This window comes from Lepeophtheirus salmonis, chromosome 14 (assembly GCF_016086655.4).
Source record: "Lepeophtheirus salmonis chromosome 14, UVic_Lsal_1.4, whole genome shotgun sequence".
In the NCBI taxonomy this organism is placed as follows: Eukaryota; Metazoa; Arthropoda; class Copepoda; order Siphonostomatoida; family Caligidae; genus Lepeophtheirus; species Lepeophtheirus salmonis.
In genome coordinates this window covers 30,987,027-31,008,072 of record NC_052144.2, presented here as the reverse complement: position 1 = coordinate 31,008,072, position 21,046 = coordinate 30,987,027, and the positions used below count along the sequence as shown (strand labels likewise).

The 21,046-nt window shown below is 28.5% G+C and overlaps 1 protein-coding gene across 1 annotated transcript in view; it reads left to right on the top strand.

The window, feature by feature from the left end:
* The window catches only part of LOC121129234 (neurotrimin-like), a 233,630-nt gene extending 221,986 nt beyond the window's left edge, over positions 1–11,644 (top strand). Inside the window, exons 4-8 of the mRNA XM_040724944.2 lie at positions 4,178–4,305; positions 8,116–8,204; positions 8,263–8,380; positions 8,440–8,627; positions 11,324–11,644. Coding sequence (XP_040580878.1) covers positions 4,178–4,305; positions 8,116–8,204; positions 8,263–8,380; positions 8,440–8,627; positions 11,324–11,436 — 636 coding nt within the window. The 3' untranslated portion in view covers positions 11,437–11,644. The remainder of the gene's footprint in view (positions 1–4,177; positions 4,306–8,115; positions 8,205–8,262; positions 8,381–8,439; positions 8,628–11,323) is intronic.
* The last annotated feature ends 9,402 nt before the right edge of the window (positions 11,645–21,046 follow it).

Genomic DNA, 21,046 nt, shown 5'->3' with positions numbered 1-21,046 from the left:
ACATAATAGTAAACTGAATAAATTTAGTTTATCTTTAAAATTTGTTGAATTAATTCAAAATGCATTACTCTTTTATTTGTAACAATGTCCATAGCATATTCCACATATTTATCAAAAATGTACAAATTTAACCTTTCATCAATCAAATTTAATAGGAGATCTTTATAAAATTTTATACATTTGACAATGGAAAAAGCAATATTAGTCATTGGTTTTTCAATTGAATAAGTACAATTTTTATACTGAATGAAATTTTACTTGACCACAAAATCATAAACAATTAAAATTTCATAATAAAAAATCATCATATCAATAAAATATCGCCAACTTAATGCGACATTTAAATGTATAATAATTATTAAGTTTAACAGAAAATCAATTAAATATAATTGTCCCATGTCTTAAAAAAGTAAATCGTACCTTTATTTCATCAAAAAAATTGTTCAAAAAAATGTTATTAGATTTTTTTTAGACATTCAACTCCCTTTGACATACCATCAATTTAATCATAATTGAAAAAAGCCATTTAATTAAGTCCAAAAGAAAACAAAGAAAAACATGAGATGAAATAGAGAGTGCGCATTTTATGTATAGAAAAAAAGTTAATTTTCTTTGTTGTCTTTTAATTCTAAAGAGCGTTTTTTTAATGGTACATAAGTAGTGATAAAAATATTGTGTATTGTGGGAATATTAACAAGAATTAAACCGAAAATCAATATAGTAACCCTAACAATTTGAATAAATTTTTCAAGGAGAGCAGTTATACTGTCATGACTTTTCACTAGATTAGCTACAATCAGCTGTGACATAGAAATAAATAATGGTATAGGGCAAAATTACTCCGACGTCAATCGCCAATTTTAGTTGAAGTCCAAGAAGAACTTATAATCATAACTCCGCAACAAATCTTCAAGGTTAGGTTCTATCTTTTCTGAGTAAATAAACACCGGGTGTAAAAAAATTAATAAGGCATTCTAAAAATACAGTTTTGAGTAGGTGTTGTTGATTAAATCTTAAAATTACGATTATTCTTAAATAGCTTAGATTACCCGAATATTGATGCCCTGAAGACCTCCATTAATCAGCAGTGGAGGATCATGAAAAAGGTCCTTCCCATGTGTGCAAGGGGCTCCGTAGGCGGTTGGAGGCTGATGGTGGCCAGATTCATAAATAATGTGCATTGTTATAGTACAAAATATTATAAAATAAAATTTTCCATGGTCATCATCCTGATCAATTATGAGTATTTTCATGACTACGATAGGGAAGGTCTCAGTAATTTTCCTACATCTGGTAGAACTGAATAAAGTTCGCAGGGAATGTATTGTAATGACAACAGATTTGTAAATGAAAATTCATTCTTACATTACCAATACCAATCAAATGGGCCAGCTAAAAAATACACACAATTTACATCACTAGACATGAGCGTTGTTTATTTATATTAGTTTGTCCACAGTAGGATTTTGAGTGGTGCCGTCTTGCAGTAGAATAATACAATTCTCTAATAAATGAACTATTTGTCATTTTCAATTAAAAATTGTATTTGCGGAGCAAAAAAATTATGGTGCACTTTAATTTTAACCCTGTAGATAAGTTTTATTTTAATCATCTCATGCTTCATTCATATTACTATTCTTAATATTGATATAATTTAATTTAAAGTCTATGGAATTATGTTAAAAACCTTCTTCATAAATACTTTTTTTTATTCTTATATATTTAACATGTCCTTTTCCTATTTTATGCAAATTTTCAGATTATAACTATCTCTTTCACTGAAGTAAGTACTACAAACACACATATCATTGCTATATATAATGAATATTGATTTGCGTATAATATTAAATCTAATCAAATGATGTGCAAAAATGTAAAAATAGAAATATATGTAAATCTATCTATATACAGACTTGTTTGATGGATTAGATTAACGATGGGAAAAAGTAAATTGAATAAGAGAACAAATCTTTTTATAATCCATGAATATATTTTTTTTTTCAAACGAAAAACGTTTTCTAACCATTTTTGAGCTCATCGATTATTTTATTTGAGCATACCTACATTACTTATTTACTTTTGCTGTATAAATTATTTTAATATATGTCATTTATTTTTATTAAATTTTGGAAGGAAACAAATATAAATGAAAAACAACATATATTTATAGTTATAATAAATTTAAATGCGTAACTGACCTCGGGGGTGTTTTTAATTTATTGAAATAAAGTACTACAATTGTTAATAATAAAATATTACTTATTTCTTGTTATGAGGATAACTAAAAAAATAAATTTAAACCAAAATAAAATAAATTTATTCTAATTTTTTATAGTTTATTGAAGAACCAAAACAAAACAGAGTCAGAATAAATGTTTAAAAATAGTTACTTAACTTATAAGGGGACACGTAAATTGTCTTTTTCCATTTAAGAAAGTATTTTTAGTTGAATTTTGCTGTTTTTTAGGTCTTCAGGATCATATAAGCATTATTTAAAGGTAATTGAAACTAATCTTGCTCATCCAATATGCAGGAAAAATTAAGGGATACTGGTATCCCTTTGGGTCTGAATAAAGTTTTTTATATTATAATTTTTTTAGTTCTATTATTTTTTTAATATTCATTATTTAACTGATTACTATTATTTAATTTTCTACTACACAAAACAATTATGGATTATGCCATTATATACAATTTGAACTGTTTTGGTATAAAAATCCAGACCCCTCCCTCCTCATAATATTTGAAGTAACAGGTTAGAAGCCATATGATTGTACATTCTTTACTCCCAACTGTGGAAAAAATTCAAAGAATATATTTTATTTGGAGAAATTATATTGAAATGATTTATTTTAACCTTATAATTTAACAAAAATTTCACAGGTGATATTTCTGGAAGCAATTTCTATCATTTACTTAACATAAAGGTACATCACGAGCAATAAATACAACAAAAGTTCTTTTTTATTAATCTTCAATTATATGATTCAAACATTTTGTTCTGTTTTCTTGTTAAGTTGTTGTAAAAACAATATTAATTTGAAAACATATTTTATAGTCCTTATTTTCCTTCATTCAAAATTACTAGAAATACAAAGTTATATTCATACACTTTCTTATGTTTTACTTCCACCCCAATATGTACTGTTACAATGAGTAGCTATGTTTTTTACTGGTACAGTACCGCTGTTATACTCTATGACGTCAAAGTCTGTTTTTAGAGCAGTCGATACAGCACATCAAATTGAAAATTTTGACATGCCCGATTACATGATGGCATAACCTTGTATTTCTATTAACCTTGTCTTCACCCATATTTAACTGAACTGAACGTATTGAAATACATATATAATAGGTATACCAGTGTCCCACAGAATTCAAACATGAATTACTTCTCTTTTATTTTTAAAATGTACAAAAATGATGATATTTAGTAGCTTACAAAATGTTTAGCACTGACTTTTCGACCAGTCATTCTCAAATATAAAGTATTATTCAACTTTAGCTATCAACAATATAAAACAATAAAATTTGGCTTTAAAACAAGCTTAACTAATATTGATTTTATGGGAGACTGGAGCCCATTAGATATAAAAAGTAACTTTAATAAATTCTTGCAATTAATAGTAAAAATTAAATATTCGTATATCAACAAAAAATATATATATTTGCATTAATTTGATGCACACTAAAAATATTGTTTCCAGTGACCATCATTTTGCGACATCTATTTTGAATATATTATTGGCATTCCAACATCGTAAAGAATCTCAAAAATGAATGCCAAAATATACTCAAGTGTGGAAATAGCAGAATCTAACAACTTTAAAAAATATTTAAATAAATGCAACGATTGCAGTTTTCCCCCTCCCCCTTTTTTTTCCTCTCCTGCAAGTCAACGTCCTTTAAACCATTTGTATTATTTACATTCAGCACCAATAATTTGTTTCTTCTAACAAAGAAATAAAATACTCTATTTCATATTCATAACAATATTTCATTTTTATTTATGACTTTTTTGCTTTCACTTGAATGCATTTGGTGACCCATTGAGTTGGCAAATAAAAAACATATTTCATAAGCCTCATTTACCTTCCATAAAACTATCAAATGCTATTTTGAAAATTCAAAATGAATGTTGAAATTGATTAAAGTATATATTGTTATTTTGTGACAGGTATCCTGGATAAGAAAAAGAGATGCCCATATTCTGACAGTTGACTCTGTTACGTTCATATCCGATGATCGTTTTTTTGTTATTCGTCAATCAAGTATACAAAACATGGATTGGACATTAAATATCAGGTAAGATTAAATGTTTGTATCTTTTATGCATGATTGTTGATTACTTGGATTTTTTTTGTATACAAATATCTTTCATAAAATTTGTATTTATGTTGGTTGAATATCATTAAAAAATGATTGCAGAAGAATAATCTATGTATTTACTATTAGTGTTCTTTTTGGTACAAAAATATGATTAACCTTCCAAAGCGTCCAAACAAAATCAACAAAACCAAAATTGCGAGTAATTGGCTGTTATAGTATCATGACCACAAACATAATTCACATTCTAAGCTGCCTGGCTCACGCTTTTTATTTCGAAGAAAAACAGTAAATATGGCATATTTTCTCTTTGCTCGAGTCCATTTTAATGTGCACTCAAACAATACTGAGTCAAACACTCACAATACTGTCTTTTTAAAGTATATAGTCATATTTTTCTAACACTATCTAGTGTAAACCCATTGCACTTATACAACCAGAGATATCATTAATAAAGTCATCTATTGGCTAAATGATGACTTTTTTTTACTACACCTTATACAAATACTGAAAGGTAGTTTTGAAATTTAAATTGTTTTCTTTGAAAAAAAAACAAAAAAAACAATGGCATGTTAAAAAAAACCAAAACCAACACAGTAAGCCTAATAATTTGAAAAATGCTTCGGAGGAGATCAGCTTATTATCAGCTGTGACAAAGGAGGAGGGGGAGAAGGAAATAAACAATTTTTAAGCGATTAAGTGTTAGATAAGGACTAGTAAGATTGACTCTGATGCTGATCCCCTAATTTTATTCTGAGTCCAACAAGGACTCCACAACAAATACGAAAGGTTACGCTCTGTCTTTTATGAGCACACACGAATGTTCAATCAGGTATTGAATATAATTGAATCTATTTAGGAAAGAAGTTCACTTATCAAGAATTAAATAGTCATGAAAACTGCTGAAGAAAAAAAATTATTCTTTAGATAACCAATTCCAAAAAATGAGGCAGCTAAAAAATTTACACAATTTACATCACTCGTTGTTAACCTCACCCTCAAATTATCTTATTTATAAAATTGGCACCTTTTAAATTTTCATTTGTTTTTTTTTTTTAATTTTACAAAAAATTTTAACTTTGTTGAATAACCCAGAATGAGCTCAAATATTTAATCGTAATTATTCATAACAATAATATCGGAAGCAAAGAATACAACAGAAAAAAAAACAGTCCCAAAAATGTAATTCCACAAGACTCAAATCATCCAACAATTTCATTTCGAATACTTCCATACCAAAATGACTATTTTAAAGAAGCTTCTGAATATGCAATTGCCTTATCCACGTAGTCTCTATACATCTCTTTGCATAAATATTTTACCATATTCTGTTCCTTGTAGCGTCAATTTTCATCCTATTTTCCACTCAGAGAATATTCGAAAAACTCTTCTTTTCCAACATGATAATTAGGTCTTTTTAAGGTAACTACTGTAGACTTAATAGTTTCTTGTATTATCAGACACACCACAAAAATGGATTATCCTCCGATGAGAAGTCTTGCAGAAATTGCACATTGCCAAAATGCATAGAACAATTCTAGAGTGCAAGTAAAGATTCTATACCTGAACCATCTTTGACAGAGTTGAAATATAGGATTTGCAAAGATTAAATTGTTTTAGATTCCTTACTTATTAGTAAACCATTGAAAGGTAATTCATTGGTCTGTCAAACGATAAAAAATAATGTATCTAAAAATGAGCAATGTAAAATTAATTGGAAGTGAGACCTATGTTAGCTTCATATTTTTTGGATTTGGTCTATCCTTTTGGTAAATATTTTCAATGCCAGTCAATGTTTTCACATCACAAATCAGCACTCATAGTAAAGATATATTTTCAATTTGTATGCCTTATTTCAAGCTAACTAATAAAATCGTTTGTTGCCGTAATACACCCATAATTATTTTCAATTTTTTCTATCACTGGTTAAACCTAGGGCTGCCAGTTTTTTGGGGTTCTTCCCAGATGTTGAGTTTTACATATCTTCTTGGGTTTTATTTCCGAAAAACTATACAATAGTTGGTTTTCGTATATAATAATCAAATGAAGGACAGCTATCATATTATTTTATTTTCAATTTATTTTAAGCGTATATAATAATAGATTCAGTCTTGTACTTTACAGAATGGACAAGGTAAATCTGTAATTATTTTAACAGCTAATTATGACACTTGTGCAAGAGATATAAATTTTAATTCATTTGACAGCCACATTAAATGTAAAACGATTATTCATATTGAAAGGCATCGTTCTCGATCACGATCTGTTCACGGCGCCTGAATGCCTGGCATGCCTTTGCTACCTCCTGCAGATCAAGATCCGTCATTTTCTTGGCGATAGCGACCTTCAAAGAGGTATGAATATTCGTGCAGACAATCCTCTCCCCTCTGTTCCACAGTTAAAAATCACTGGGATTGAGGTTTGGGGTGTTTACTGGCCAATAAAATAGAAACCAAAAATCCTGCACATTTTGTACTAAGATCTCTTAGAAAATCTCAGGGTTATGAGGAGGTGCTGAGTATTGCTGGAATGTATATGACTTTCCATAAGTGACCTCATTCAAATCGATAATGTCCCATCAAAGAATCGGATCTCTTAAATCGATTTTGTTTGCCGTAATCCTTCTCTCAATGGTATAAAGGTCCTTTCAATGTCATGCAAATGTTAGTCAAATATTACTACGATACATTTTACGGGATTTCCAATATGATTGGACCTCCATCAACAGATTAAGGCCCAAAATAGTTCCAGATTACGCTATACCAGCTTTTCTTCCTCCCTGAGAAAGACCAAAAAATCTTTCTGTCGAAATCCCTACTGTAGAGTTTCCTCGACGATAAAATGTATCAAGAGTGTGTAAACAAAAAATGTTATTTTCAATATTACTTCATAATACTTGTGGTATGCCTTAAAATGTTATGACTTACATTTAAGCAGCAGTACTCTCCTGATTACATATTAACTTATTATGATTCTTTATCTGAGTGTACGTATGTGGCCACCTCTTTATGAACCTGTAGCTACCTCTATTCAGTGAAGAATAATCTTTCATATGTATATATAAAAATATTAGATAAACAGGTTAATAATAAAAGTTATTAGAATATACTTTTCGAAGTGACAGTAAACCCCTTAAGGTGTTTAGATATTTTTTCTCAAAAAAGGGATTATAAAAAAGATAATAAAATTAAAGTAATCAAAACTATTACTTTCTTGTATATCTAAGTAGATCATAAACGTACTCCCAAATTTTGGTTTAAATTAGTCAAATTGTTTGTCTGTAATACGGTAAAGAACAAACAAATAAGTAGCAGGCTGTATTTTGTTTAAAAGCTATTCTTGTTCTTTTACTTAAGTAATTACCATGTGCATAAAACAAAATGTAACAATTTTTGATTGGAATTTAATTAATTAAAAAGCTGTAATATGTACACAAATGATTTTAAAACCAAATCACATTTTTTTAGGGAAAATTTATATTTTCAACACTTAAGGGCTATTGAGCTACTTCTAAATATCCATGTAAATAATTCCAACTTTGTCATCATATTTTTAAATTAAAAAAAACATCTTCAAGCCTTCATTAACTTACTATTTCACAAAAAGTTAAACAATGGACGACCTAATTTACATTCGATCATATTTTAATAATATATATATATATAAATCAAGATTAAACTTTTTTGAGGTTTGAAGTTTTTCAATTCCTTTGATAGTTTATTATATTTATGTATGCTGACTTGTGAACTTGAATAAAATGATTAATTATTTCTGAATATTTCTTCGTAGATTTGTCAATGTAAGAGATACCGGAATGTATGAATGCCAAATTAGTACAGATCCCTCAATGACGCATTACATTCATTTAAAAGTAGTTGGTGAGTGACTTTACACCTAGAATCTTTTTTGTCCTTACTCATAATATTTTCTTTTTAGAGCCACAAGTGACCATTGTGGGGAATGGAGAAGGCGATATTCATGCTAACTCAGGGAGTAAAGTTGTCTTCAAATGTCGCATATCTCAAACACTTACAAAACCTGACTTTGTTTTCTGGTAAATCCGACTCCTTGATCAATAAATTACACATTTAAAACTTTAATTTTACGTTGTAGGTATCATAATGATGTTCGACTTATGACTAACAAAGACTCCAATCTGAATGCCACTCTTATGAGCATATCGGAAAATGAATGGGAAGCTTGTCTAACAGTTGAAAAAGTTAATCAAAACAAAAGTGGAAACTATACTTGTCGTCCCTCAAACACTGTTTCTGCTACCGTCCGACTTCATATTTTAGATGGTGAGTTTTACATTGCTGGAGATGTGGATAGTGTCAAACTCTACGAGAGTGCATATTTCACTCTTCTTTATTGCACATTCTTTTTTAACGCAGTTAGTGAACGGGATAAAAATAAACTACAAAAATGCAGAATGAACTGTTTTTAACTCTGTATTCCATTCCTTGAAAATGATAAAAATACTTGTACAACTACAAGACATTAAAATAAAAATTAAAAACAGCTCAAAAATCAAAATAATCTTAACAACATGATTTTGAGGTTTCAGATAAAAACATTTCATTTGTAGGATATATTTATTACTTTATGCAGATTTCGGGAATCAAATAAGTACTGATCAGTTTTTGAAAAGGTTCCGTGTATTATAAAACTTATAGAACAAAAATAACATTATTAGAGCTTCCGTTGTAATCGCGAGTCCTCACGTTGAAGAAAATAAGAACCCAAGAGAACAAACGAACAACTTTTAAGCAACACAATTTACCTCAATTTGTTATGACTAATTATACGAATAAATCCTAACCAAGGCATTATCAAGATATATAAATAATGGTATATAATCAGATTTAAGGCGGGTTACCACATCTACTGAGCATGTACGCGTTTAATTCTATATATTTATATATAATTGATATCCTTGTAAGATCAACTATTCTCCTTTTATCATTTATATATATACATACATAGTAATGAAACTTTTGTTTACAATAGGGATGTTAAAATAAAGAAACCGCAAATGAAAAGGGTGACTCTGACTATTTGAAGAACGTATTGAAGGAGATAAAGAATAATGCTCATGACGTTTCAATAGATCAGCTAAAATCAGCTGTGACAAAGGAGAGAAGGAAATAAACAATAAAATTTGAAGAATTACTCTGATTTCGATCCCCAATTTTACTACAAGTCTAACAATTATAACTTCAGAACAAATCCTTAAGATTATTTTCTGTCTTTTATGAGCAAACACAAATGTTTAATCACGTTTTCAATATAATTGAAGCTATTTAGGAAAATGAGCTCGTTAATCATTTTCATCACTGTACATAATTTAGACATGTACATTGTACATGCACAATAGATGGGGTAAACTGACTTGAATGTTTTTGGAGTATACTCAAAAGTATTGGCGATAAAAAGTAGATTTCAAGGAATAAGAAGCATTTATATAAATGCCGGGGTGTAGAATATCCCAGTTCACTAACTGAGGTTTTAAAAAAGTATACGTTGATAACCTGTTAAGGAAGGTTATCACATCTATCGTGTCTGTACATGTCTAAGTGTATATATATAAAAATCCTATTGGGAGAAGAGTTGCTTCCATAAAAACATCCTTTCTATAGATGTATATACACTTAGACGTGTACACAAACGATAGATGTGGCAACCTGCCTCTTCTGATATTTCTAATTATTCATCTCTATTTTTTCAAATTGATCATATTATTAAATAAAGGTTCACAATAGCTTATAGTGATAGCTGTCATCAGACAAAGCTGTGAACCAAGTGTTGAAACGAAGACTACATGATCAATATTGTTCAACGTAGTGCCTAGGAGATACTTATTTTTGTCAACTAGACACATGGAATATTATTCTAAAACTGACTATACCCTCCATCAACGTATCATTAAAATTCTGTAATTTAAATTCGGAAGATAACTGCTTCAGTTAAAGAACAGGAGAAAAATACCCTATTTTTAACCATGAATCTAAACATGTTTAGGTGTATCTACAAAAAATACTTTGTGATAATTAAAATGAAAACAATATTTTTTTTTTTTGATAAAAATGTATTTAAAATATTAAAGATTTTTAACAAATTATAAGTAAATATAGTGTACACGTTAATATTGATAAGAATCCGTGTAATAAATAGAATAACAGCTGATATTACATTTGTGGTAATTTGTATATTTTAAATTGAAAATAATAATAGGAAAAACAAGAGATCAACATAAAAGCAAACAAATTAACCAAACTTTTATTGAAACATGCAAAATTTAGAAATAAATTTATAAAAATAGATTTTTACAATTACAAAAAAGTTAATTTATTCTTATAAATATCTCAGGAGTATATAAAAAAGATATGGTATAAAAATCTATTTTAAACAGATATTAAGTGCCTTTCCAAAATTTTGGGTACAGAAAAATCCCGTTCACTAACGAATGATGAATTGAAATAAAAAGGTAAACTCTGCAAAGGGAAGCAAAAATAGAATATATCATGAGGGAAACTATAGAGTAAATTTATCTTAGGTATCATAAAAAGACTTATTGAACTTGATAAATAAATCTTGGTTCATTTGATATGTCAGCAAATATTATTTCTCTCAAATTTAGGAGTAGATATTTAAGCGTTAATTTTGTAACATTATGATCTATTAATTTTTCTAGTGAGGGAATTATTTATTCACTAATTACCACTATTACAAAAATTAATAATTTGAAAAAATATCAAAATTATTTAACAAATGTCCTTGAAGTAGGAGTTAAATACAAAATTAGAGCGTAGATTATCTCGGTTTATTTTATATATCAGCAGATATTCTTTCTCTCAAATTTACCATATTTTTTATGAAATTCACTTTGGGCCTGATTTTAACCCTAACAATGATTTTAACCTATTTCACATATATTTTCATTGCTTATAATTCCTATATAATAATTAATCTTTGATTTGTCATCTCTGTTTTGTAGGAGAAATGAGAGCAGCTATTTCGGATGGAAGGAGTAGATCAAGCTCTACTCACTCGTTGGAGGTCTATGTTATATCACTCCTTGTTATTCTTGGTGAACTCACTCTTCAGTAAAAAAAGTCATGAGATATATAAGTGCTACATTTGTTTTAAACAAGGACATTATACACCTATTTCAAAGTTTTAATGAAAATTTCATTTTAATGTTAGTAAAAATTTATATAAAGAATAATATCTGAAATACATTATCAGTATATTTTACATATTCAATTTTTTTATTACATTTCTTTGACGGAGATCTTAATTATATGTTTTATTATCACTCCTTGATTGATGAATAAATTATTAAATTCTGTAATAAATTCTAAGAGATACTCTTTTTCCGCAGGCACAAAAAAAAAATTTGACTTTCTTTCTGAATATAGATTGATCAATTAGTATTGCATGCTAAATATTTATTGGTAAAAGTTATAGTGATTTTTTTTTCTTGTAATGACTTAATAATTTTTGAATTTCTGCAAAAAAATTCACTTTAATAGGAATTACTTATCCACAAGATTTTTAAGCGTTAATTTTCTAACAATATGGTCTATAAATGTCTTCAAGTGAGTAAATTATTTATTCACTAATTACCACTATTAAAAAAATCAATAATTCGAAAAAATATCAAAATTATTTTACAAATGTCCATGAAGTAGGAGTTAAATTCAAAATAAGAGTGCAGATTAAATTATTTATAATTAGTGAAAACTTTTTGTTGGTAAGTCTCTGATAAAGTTATTGTGAGTTAGTACATTCTTTATCATAAAGATTTCTAAACTAAGACAGTGATACATATCTTGCAGTATGTGAAAATAAAAGGAACGGAAAAAGAACGCGAGTATCCTGAAAATGTAATCCGTAAATGCTCTTTGTTGCCCATGCACAATATGCCAAAAACACCTTGTTCATATAATATTTAACTAAAATCTGTCAAATTGCAACTTTTTTTTTTATCTGAAACAACTTTGTTGGTAATTCTGAGTAGATTTTGATATAGTTTTCTATAGTTAAATACGCTATACATAATAATTAGTGTTATATTACATCTATGAAACGTTTTTCACCATATACTATTATTTTCAGGCCAAAAACAAAAAAAAAAGAGATTTCAAGAATCAAAGGGAGGGAAGTACCTTAGGTTTCAAGACGTTATATTAGACAAACTGTAAGCAGCTATGAGAGAAAGAAAATTAACAAAAATTCCACTCTGTATATAGTAAGGACATATATTATGCAAGAATTACTCCAATCCACAAGTTCAACACTTCTAACTCCCGAATAAACACTTATTTTTACTTGTTGTCTTTTATAAGTACACACATTATAAACTACTTTATGCTTATATGGTCTGTCTTCAAGAATTAAATAAGGTTTTAAGGATTTTAAGGGCCAAATTTGTTATTAAATAGCTTTAAAAAATAAAAAAGTCTGTTGAGATGGCAAACAAGAAAAAGCAGCTTCCAGAACATACTTTATCCAACTCTACCCCATGATATTTTTTTAAAAAAGGATTGCCAATATGTAAACAAAATTTAGTTTTATTAATAAAGCTACGTGCTGTTAAGTGATGTCAATCATACAAAGAATATTCAAAAAATGATCTTTATAAATTTATTTCTTTGATGCGAGGAAATGGAACTGAATATTTTTGAATAACTGAGTTTAAAAAATCATTTTTGCTAAAAACAAATGAAAAAATGAAATTGTTTAATATAAAGGTCATCAAAATGTTATATTTAAAAAAAAATATAAAAAGATTGCGTATTTTTTTCAAAATTATTCAATTATTATTCCACAAAGCTTAAAAATTGAACATAGTTTACTTTTCCCAGATAATTAAACATATCTTCTACTGTTTACTAATTAAATTCTTGCAATAATATTATTACATGATCTCGGGTAAAATTTGTGTATTAGACATTGTCAACCATTTAATATTAAAAGATTTAAAATTTCGAGCATAAATATATTTATGTATTTTGACTGTTAATATACAATTGGTAAAATGTTTATAGTTAATTTTTTTAAATTATGAAACTTTATTTTACTTAAAAGAAAAATTGGTAAAAAAAGCAGAAAATAATTATTACTTATGACTATATAAAACCTGATAAAGTGAACTTTAAATATATTATACAAGTTATCATTGAAAAGAAATGTAACTTCTTAATTTTTTTTGGGGTGTGTAAGATATAATTCACACTTCAACAATAAAAAAAGAATTGTTAATAATTGTGACAGGATTAACGTAGGAGTGCGAGTGCCTGCATTTCTTCCTCAATCAATTCCGGTATTATTGAACTGTTTCCATGGATTCTGTGGAATTTATTTATTTAAATATTAAAAAGAAACCATGTAATAAGTGTATCTATCTTGATGTGTTCGTGAGCTCCTGGAAACATCAAGAAAAGCCAGAGCCTCTCCTGCACTACCTATTACTCCGTCACTTTCTTTAATCCTTTCCTTGTACATGACCCGTATTTCTGATAACTCCCGGTAACCCACGAAGAGGTGAGAGGACGTTTCCACTTTATCTTTACAGCAACTAAATGTTCTTTCTTATTCCAGGATGTGTTTGGTAATCGTATAGAGAGAGTCTACCACCAATTGGTATCGAAAAAGCTTGTGATGCAAGTTCGTGAAGGAGTTATTTAAAATACGTTGACATTATTCATAATTGAGTTGTCAATGCGCCTTGACTATGAAGTGGCCGTTTCTTCATCAATTCTCTGGGGTTTTTTAGGCCTTAAACTCCTACATATATTATAATTTTAACCAATCTGCTGGGAACATTTCCAAAGGCCAACATACAAGAAATGTTGGAATAGCAACAGGTTTGGTTATCTTTTGAGATCTGCCAATGCTTCAACACGTGACCTTTCATTTTACGAGGTGAGAGTCGGTTTTCGGTGATGTCTAAGTTGTCCGAAAGAGGAATGCCCGTCAGACTTGAGTAGTTTGTCTTGATATAATAATCTAAAGTTGTAATTTAGGGGGTCGTGTGGACCAAGTAACGGGAGAACTATTGGTAAAATCGAGTTCCAAGAGTTGGTCAACCTCTGTCCGAAATTGTATAATGATTTGGTAACTTTTCAAAACTCCTCTCCTGTGGACCTACGTGGAGTAGTTTTTTTAGATGGTAGCCCAACTGCTCATTTTTTAATTCAAAGTACCTAGAAGTCCTAACCAAGAATAAAACTATTGAACCGAGAGAGATTCGATGATTTCAGCTTGTTTCGGGATTGTGGCTACCTAGGATTTGCGACATATACGGTCTCTTTTTGTTCTATAATAATTTTCTGTCAAATATTGTTCATCTTTTGCAAATATCCTCTCAGAAAGGAGTGTACCTCATTAAGTGAATTACTTTTGGAATCATTATGGAATTCCAAACTTTAACTTTATCACCAAGATTCAGAGAAAGTGATGAATATAAATATTTAAGTTTTCTAGTTTTGACAAAATTAATGACTCTTTTATTTTTATAGCTCCTTCGGATTGAGATGTTTCAATCATGACACTCAGGAGCACAGATGAAGGGGACAACTTGAGATGTGAAAATTTGGCCGGAAGAGCTAACTCTTTGGCCATGGGGACCACTATTTTTTCGAGATTAACTTTGAGAGGAGAATTTTTATTAAACCTCTCTAATGTGAGAATACTTCTTTAATCGATCTTGTTAAGGTCTCCGTAGAGCCCTCAATGAAAGTTGTGAGGTCATCTGCATATCAGAGAGATTTTAAACTTTATCAACATATTGACTCTGACTCTGATTAAATCTCCTCTATTTTTATACTCAATTATTATTTGTAGCACAGCGTTCGTCTCTGCTGAGTTCCCTTCTAGACTCTCTATTTTGGTCTTCATTTTGTTTCTTAACTGTGGTTTTTTCTTCCCGACATTTTTAAAAATATGACTGGAACTGTTTTTTTCCTATTTTCTCTAACACTTAACAGGAGTAGTACAAGCTCATTCTTATTCTCTAGTCAGAATATTTTATAATCTTATGCATTTTTGTTTCTTCTAATTCCATATGGGTAACGTTAAGTTTCCAGAACGTCTTTATGTTTTGTCTTACTCTTAAGAACCTTCCTATAATAGGAGAGTGATCTCACAAATATGGAAGGAGCACTTTGAACTCCTTTAGCTGGTTTGCTTTATTTGGTGATGTAAAATATAGTCAAGTCAACCATGTTTTAGACTTTCCGAATTTGAGGACCAGAAAGTCATTTGAGGGTTTTGAGGTCGAGTTTTGGACCAAGTCGTCCAGAAGATGTCTGGAAATCAAAGTCTCAAGGTCTATTGCATATTTTCTAGATACTCTGTAAGTTTTTGCGACTGTTGCAGTATTCCTTGTAATGTTTAGCTCACCAAGCAAAATGATCCCATATTCTGGGTGTAAGGTATATTTTTCAAAATATTTCACTGTAAAAGAAACCAGAGTCGTCATTTGGACCATAAGTACCAAATATTTTAGATCTTTTATTTAGGAAGCTCATATCTACAATGACAACGTTTCGCATAAGATCACAGTACACCAGGCTTGGATTTAGGGTGCCTTGGATGAGGACTATAACTTCCGGTGATGGATATTTTGTTTTCTAATTTGCATTTGAAATAAAGGGTCTTTGGAATTTAGGAAATAGGTGTTTTATAGTGGATACTTCGTCGGTGCGGGTGTCAACTTGGACTTGTACGTCTGGGATGGACAACGTGTTTAAGTATTGGAAAACCTTCTTTGCTCTGGACGGCGTGTCAATGGAATTTACATTATAGAACATTATTGAACTCATATGTTAATTAATAAAATTAAATATCGGGATAAGGGAAATTTTAAAATAATAAAAAAAATTGAAAAAAACAAACTAAATGCGATTTTTTCCTTCCTTTATGTATTTTTATATGATCACACCACTGTGATATTTAATAAAACACTCATGAGTTCTTCTATGGCATTTCAATTCGAATCATTTCCTTTAGTGACTACTAGGTCCTGTTTATCCTTTTCCACATTAGTGATTGGGGGTGGGGGGGGATCATTTCCAAAAGTACACCCCATTGGGCTTCTCTTGTATCATATCCTACATTAAAATGTTACGGAGGTTAACATCAGTTAAGTAAAGATGCAAAAATTTGAAAAATTATCTTTGCACCATTGTTGCACTTTAGTTGCAGTATTTTTTCTGATAAAACGCTTGCACAACATTTCTAAATTTTAAAATTTAAAAAAATTAACACAAGAAAATGAAGTTGATACATTAAATTTGAATGTTCATCAAGAAGCATAAATCTAAAGTTAGCTCTAGGCCAGAGATTCTCTTCATGACAGTAAAGCTAATGGTACTCTAAATCTAATCACTTTGTTCATTGGCATTGAATATCACGTAAAAATATCTTTTTTAAAAGGAGTCATATTACGACTTTTTGTATTGAGGTGTTGAAAAATTCCAGGAAAGTGTTCAAGTAACGATTTGAAAGGAAAGTTACACAAGGTTAGGTAAAACATTTTAATTGAAAAAACCTATTAGTGTTATGATACGCAAATAATAATTACTTAATGTATATATATATATTTGTAATTCTAACTTGCAAAACAAATAGAACTGAGCAATTACTATATACACATGTTATACTGTAAAATAAAAAAATTATAGCATTTATCCATCAAATGGACGTTTCACGTTAATTGAAATAGTTTTAGTTTTTAGCTTTCCTTCTATCTTTCTTTCAAATGACGTTTGACTGTTTTTGAAAAAATCTACAGTGTTCTTGAAATGAGGAATACATATATAAATAGAAACATCAAACATTATAGAAACATCAAACATTATAGATACTCAAAAATGATACTGTCAATCAAACTTAACGTTATCTTAAATTAATATAAACTAAAAGATAAAAAAGGAATTTCAATAGAAACACGATTAAGCTTATTCCCAACAAATCAAAAGATTAATTGGATATAAAACTTATTCATTTTTTTATGTATATCCAAAAAAGTTCCAAAATACAAAAATTAACTTTGTTGATTACTCACAAAAATGAACATTAATTACAGTTGTATTCATAAACATATTATTTTCCAATTCTAATAACTTCAACGTAGGTACTTCGTGTTGGACTTTAAGCTACCCCAGTCATATATTAAATAAAATGAGTATTCTAAATAATAATTGAATGTTCAGAAAGTATCGTAATTCTAATATAGGCTGTAGGCTAATGATTCCCAATCTTTGTTTCAGTCATCTTTAGTGGTACATTGAGGCTTGAGTTATGATATTAAAATGCTATGCAAAATTTGGCTCAACCAAAATTGATAATTTAAAAGTGTTAAATAATGGCAATAATTACAGATCTTGATATTTTTGACCATAAATAACCATGACAGAAATTTGACTATAGAGGGCATATTTGATAAAAATATATCAATGAAATGTAATATGAAACTTTTCAATATCTAATTCGCTTCAAAGTTGTTTTTGTATTGATGCAACGTTTATACATGACTACATTGATTTCAATGATTTATAATACTAATTTTTCCCTTTAATTAACACTGTCTTGCTTTTTTGGGGGTGTTTATCCACTCCCGAGACTGAGATATATTATCAAAAATTTTGTGTTCGCTTCACCTTCTTAATAATTATTAATTTATCAGCTAATTTAGGTATCCGATTTCCTTTGTAGGGTACTCCATTTCGGAGGTATGTTCCAGATAATTTCAAATTCAATATTTTTCATTTAAACCTTTTTGATCTAATAGATAATAGTCATAAATACATTTTGAAAACAAAATGATTTATTCATTTTAAATATATTGTTTATGTCATAACCTACACCAAAATCTGTGATCTAATACCATATTTCAATAAAACAGCACAATTTTTTTAAACATCAAGATAATTGAATGACATTTTCGAGAATTACAGAATATAGCACTGTGCAGAAAATATTACTTTTAAATACCTTTAATTAAAATAATAACAATTAGACAAAGTACATATTGTCTAATACACAGTTTTAAAGATTGAAGGTGCTTATATTGGGTTAAAATTTATTTACATTGCATCGACAAAGTGATCAACAACTTTACAAGAAAGTAAATTTATAAATTTTTTCACGCCCATTCAAACTTTTATCTGATCCATTACACATCATTTGTGATTTTGAAGACTATATTGAAGTGATATCTTTTTCAGCAAATGGTGCTATTAAACAAAGCAACGTATTATAAAAAATTTAACTGGGGGAAAGATTAAAAACTTATTTACATTAAATAGAAATGATGTCAAATTAATATCCCCATTTAAGTAATGAAAATACAGTACTTCTTTGGAGACCCCCAAAACACTTCTAGACTTTTGCACATACCTCCTGCAAGTTTTTCTTTCTTTAGGACTGAAAATTGGCAGTTAGGGAAGTACCCCCATTTTTTCCTCCTTTGATTAACCAGATGCAGTTAAGTAAAGTAAACATTATACTATTACAATTTCAAAATCTAATCAACGAATTGCCTAGGAGATAAATAAAAAGTCAACTTCAATCATGTTTGATAATAATGTATTAATTTATAAATAATCTATTTTCTACCTACATTCTAAAAAAATGTAACATTATTTTTTACAACCACTATTTTAGATTAGGAATTCACATCTATAAAATATAGTGTTTAAATCATTTGTTGTTGTTGTTGTTGTTGGCAACCTTTTCTCAAACTGCTATTTATTGTTTCATATTCGAGGAGAGAAAATATAAGCATTGAGTAATTATGTGTGAAAAAAGGAAGATAATTAAATAGATAAGTAGATAAATAGAGCAATATTTTTTATTAATCGACGTCTAATAACTTTGAGTAATCCCAGGTACTACCGTTAGTATATAGATATAGAAATAAGGGCTAGATACAACTTAGATCTAACAAACAGCTTTGATGTTCAATCTATTAAATATTTGCTTGATTACATCCCATAATTTTATTGTAAAGGGAAGAATAACACATTGTATTTTATAAAAGTGGAATGAAAATTGTACGGAAATTTATAACATTTATTTTAGAAATAAGATCTTTCATTCAATTTGCTTATTTGAGATAAAATATATGTACAATTTACATACATATATTCACTCAGGGATTCAATATGTGTATATAAAGGTATATATATATATATGTACACTGTACCTACATGTGAAAATATGACATAATATTTTTTTATCTGAATGAAATCCTTAGAATGGAATCATTTTTCTCATCATCGTTCTTGTCATCGGGATGTTTTGTATATAAATATTTATATATAAGAAAATAATGGCTATTTTTTTTTACATAGACATTAGGGTAGCTCAAAATATAAAAAGTTTAGGCACAAAGCACCTCCTATTTTTTCACAAAGAAACCCTAAAAATTGAATATATTATATCAAAAGTCCAAGGATAATATATGGTGTTAAAAATAAACTTTTGCCTATACTACCAAGGGTGGAAGATTATGTACTCCATTCCATGAATATTCTACTAGCTATCTCTGTCCAGTGGTTACAGGTGCATTGAGTAACACAATATTTGTCATATTCACAGTATCATATTTATAATACATATATATTTTGTATGAAATGTTTATTTGAATGCCTGATAATTTTTAATTCTATTGTTTGTTAACTTTACCATTCACTTTCATTTAGTAATTCCAATATTAACATTTGTCACAATTTGCTGAATTCATTATTTTAAATTTTTTAACCAACGTTGTTTTTTCTTGAAAAGACACGAAACAAAATTAATTTGTTATGTCATGTAGATGATTATCCTGCTAAACATCTTGTGACTTGTGAAATAACACTTGAGAATTGGTTTTTGACTTATAATTTAAGGACTTTGTCTCACTCCTGTTGATACTATTCATAATTTGAAAAGGAGTGTTTACTCTAAAATTAAGTTTTTATATCGCTTATACTGTTTAAAATCATTATATTTAGCCACTAATGTTATTTCCAGGATCCTATGTTTTTGACATGAAATGTTAAAATGTAACTGAGTCAGGAAACGTATAATTTTACTAACAATTATACTTTCTTCTGGGATTATAATATCTATATTATGATTCCTTATTTTCGCCCTGAAAAAGTTTGTTGTAATAACAAAATTCTCAAAAAGACTGTTTAATATACTAAAAAATTTGAAGATTTGAGCCCTTTACTACTGAATTTAAATACATTAAAATTTAATATATGTTATTTTTCAAAACATAGTGTAATATTTATGTAAATCCATTTTCAACCCTTAAAATTTAAGTCCAGCCATTTGAGTTCAATGAATTATAATGATGAGTGTAGTCCTTTCATTTATCAATTTTCAGAAATTGCTGGTAAAAATAAGATATTTAATGTTTCATAAAAAACTCAATACAATTTAACTGGGAAAATAAAGTTCCCAATCAGGTATGAATTTTGCCAAAGGCAATTAACATAAAATCATAGTCACAAATCATCTTACAAATTGAAATAATAAAAAAGTTATCAATGTTTTATTTTTTGTTAAGATATTACGATATTTGTTATCAATAATATAATTTAAACTAAATAGATTTCGATATTCGAAATATAGATATTTAGTTCAAATTTTCCGAAATTTTTTCACTAGTATAACTACATTGACCTAATTTTACTTGCTAATGAAAGCTGCCGAT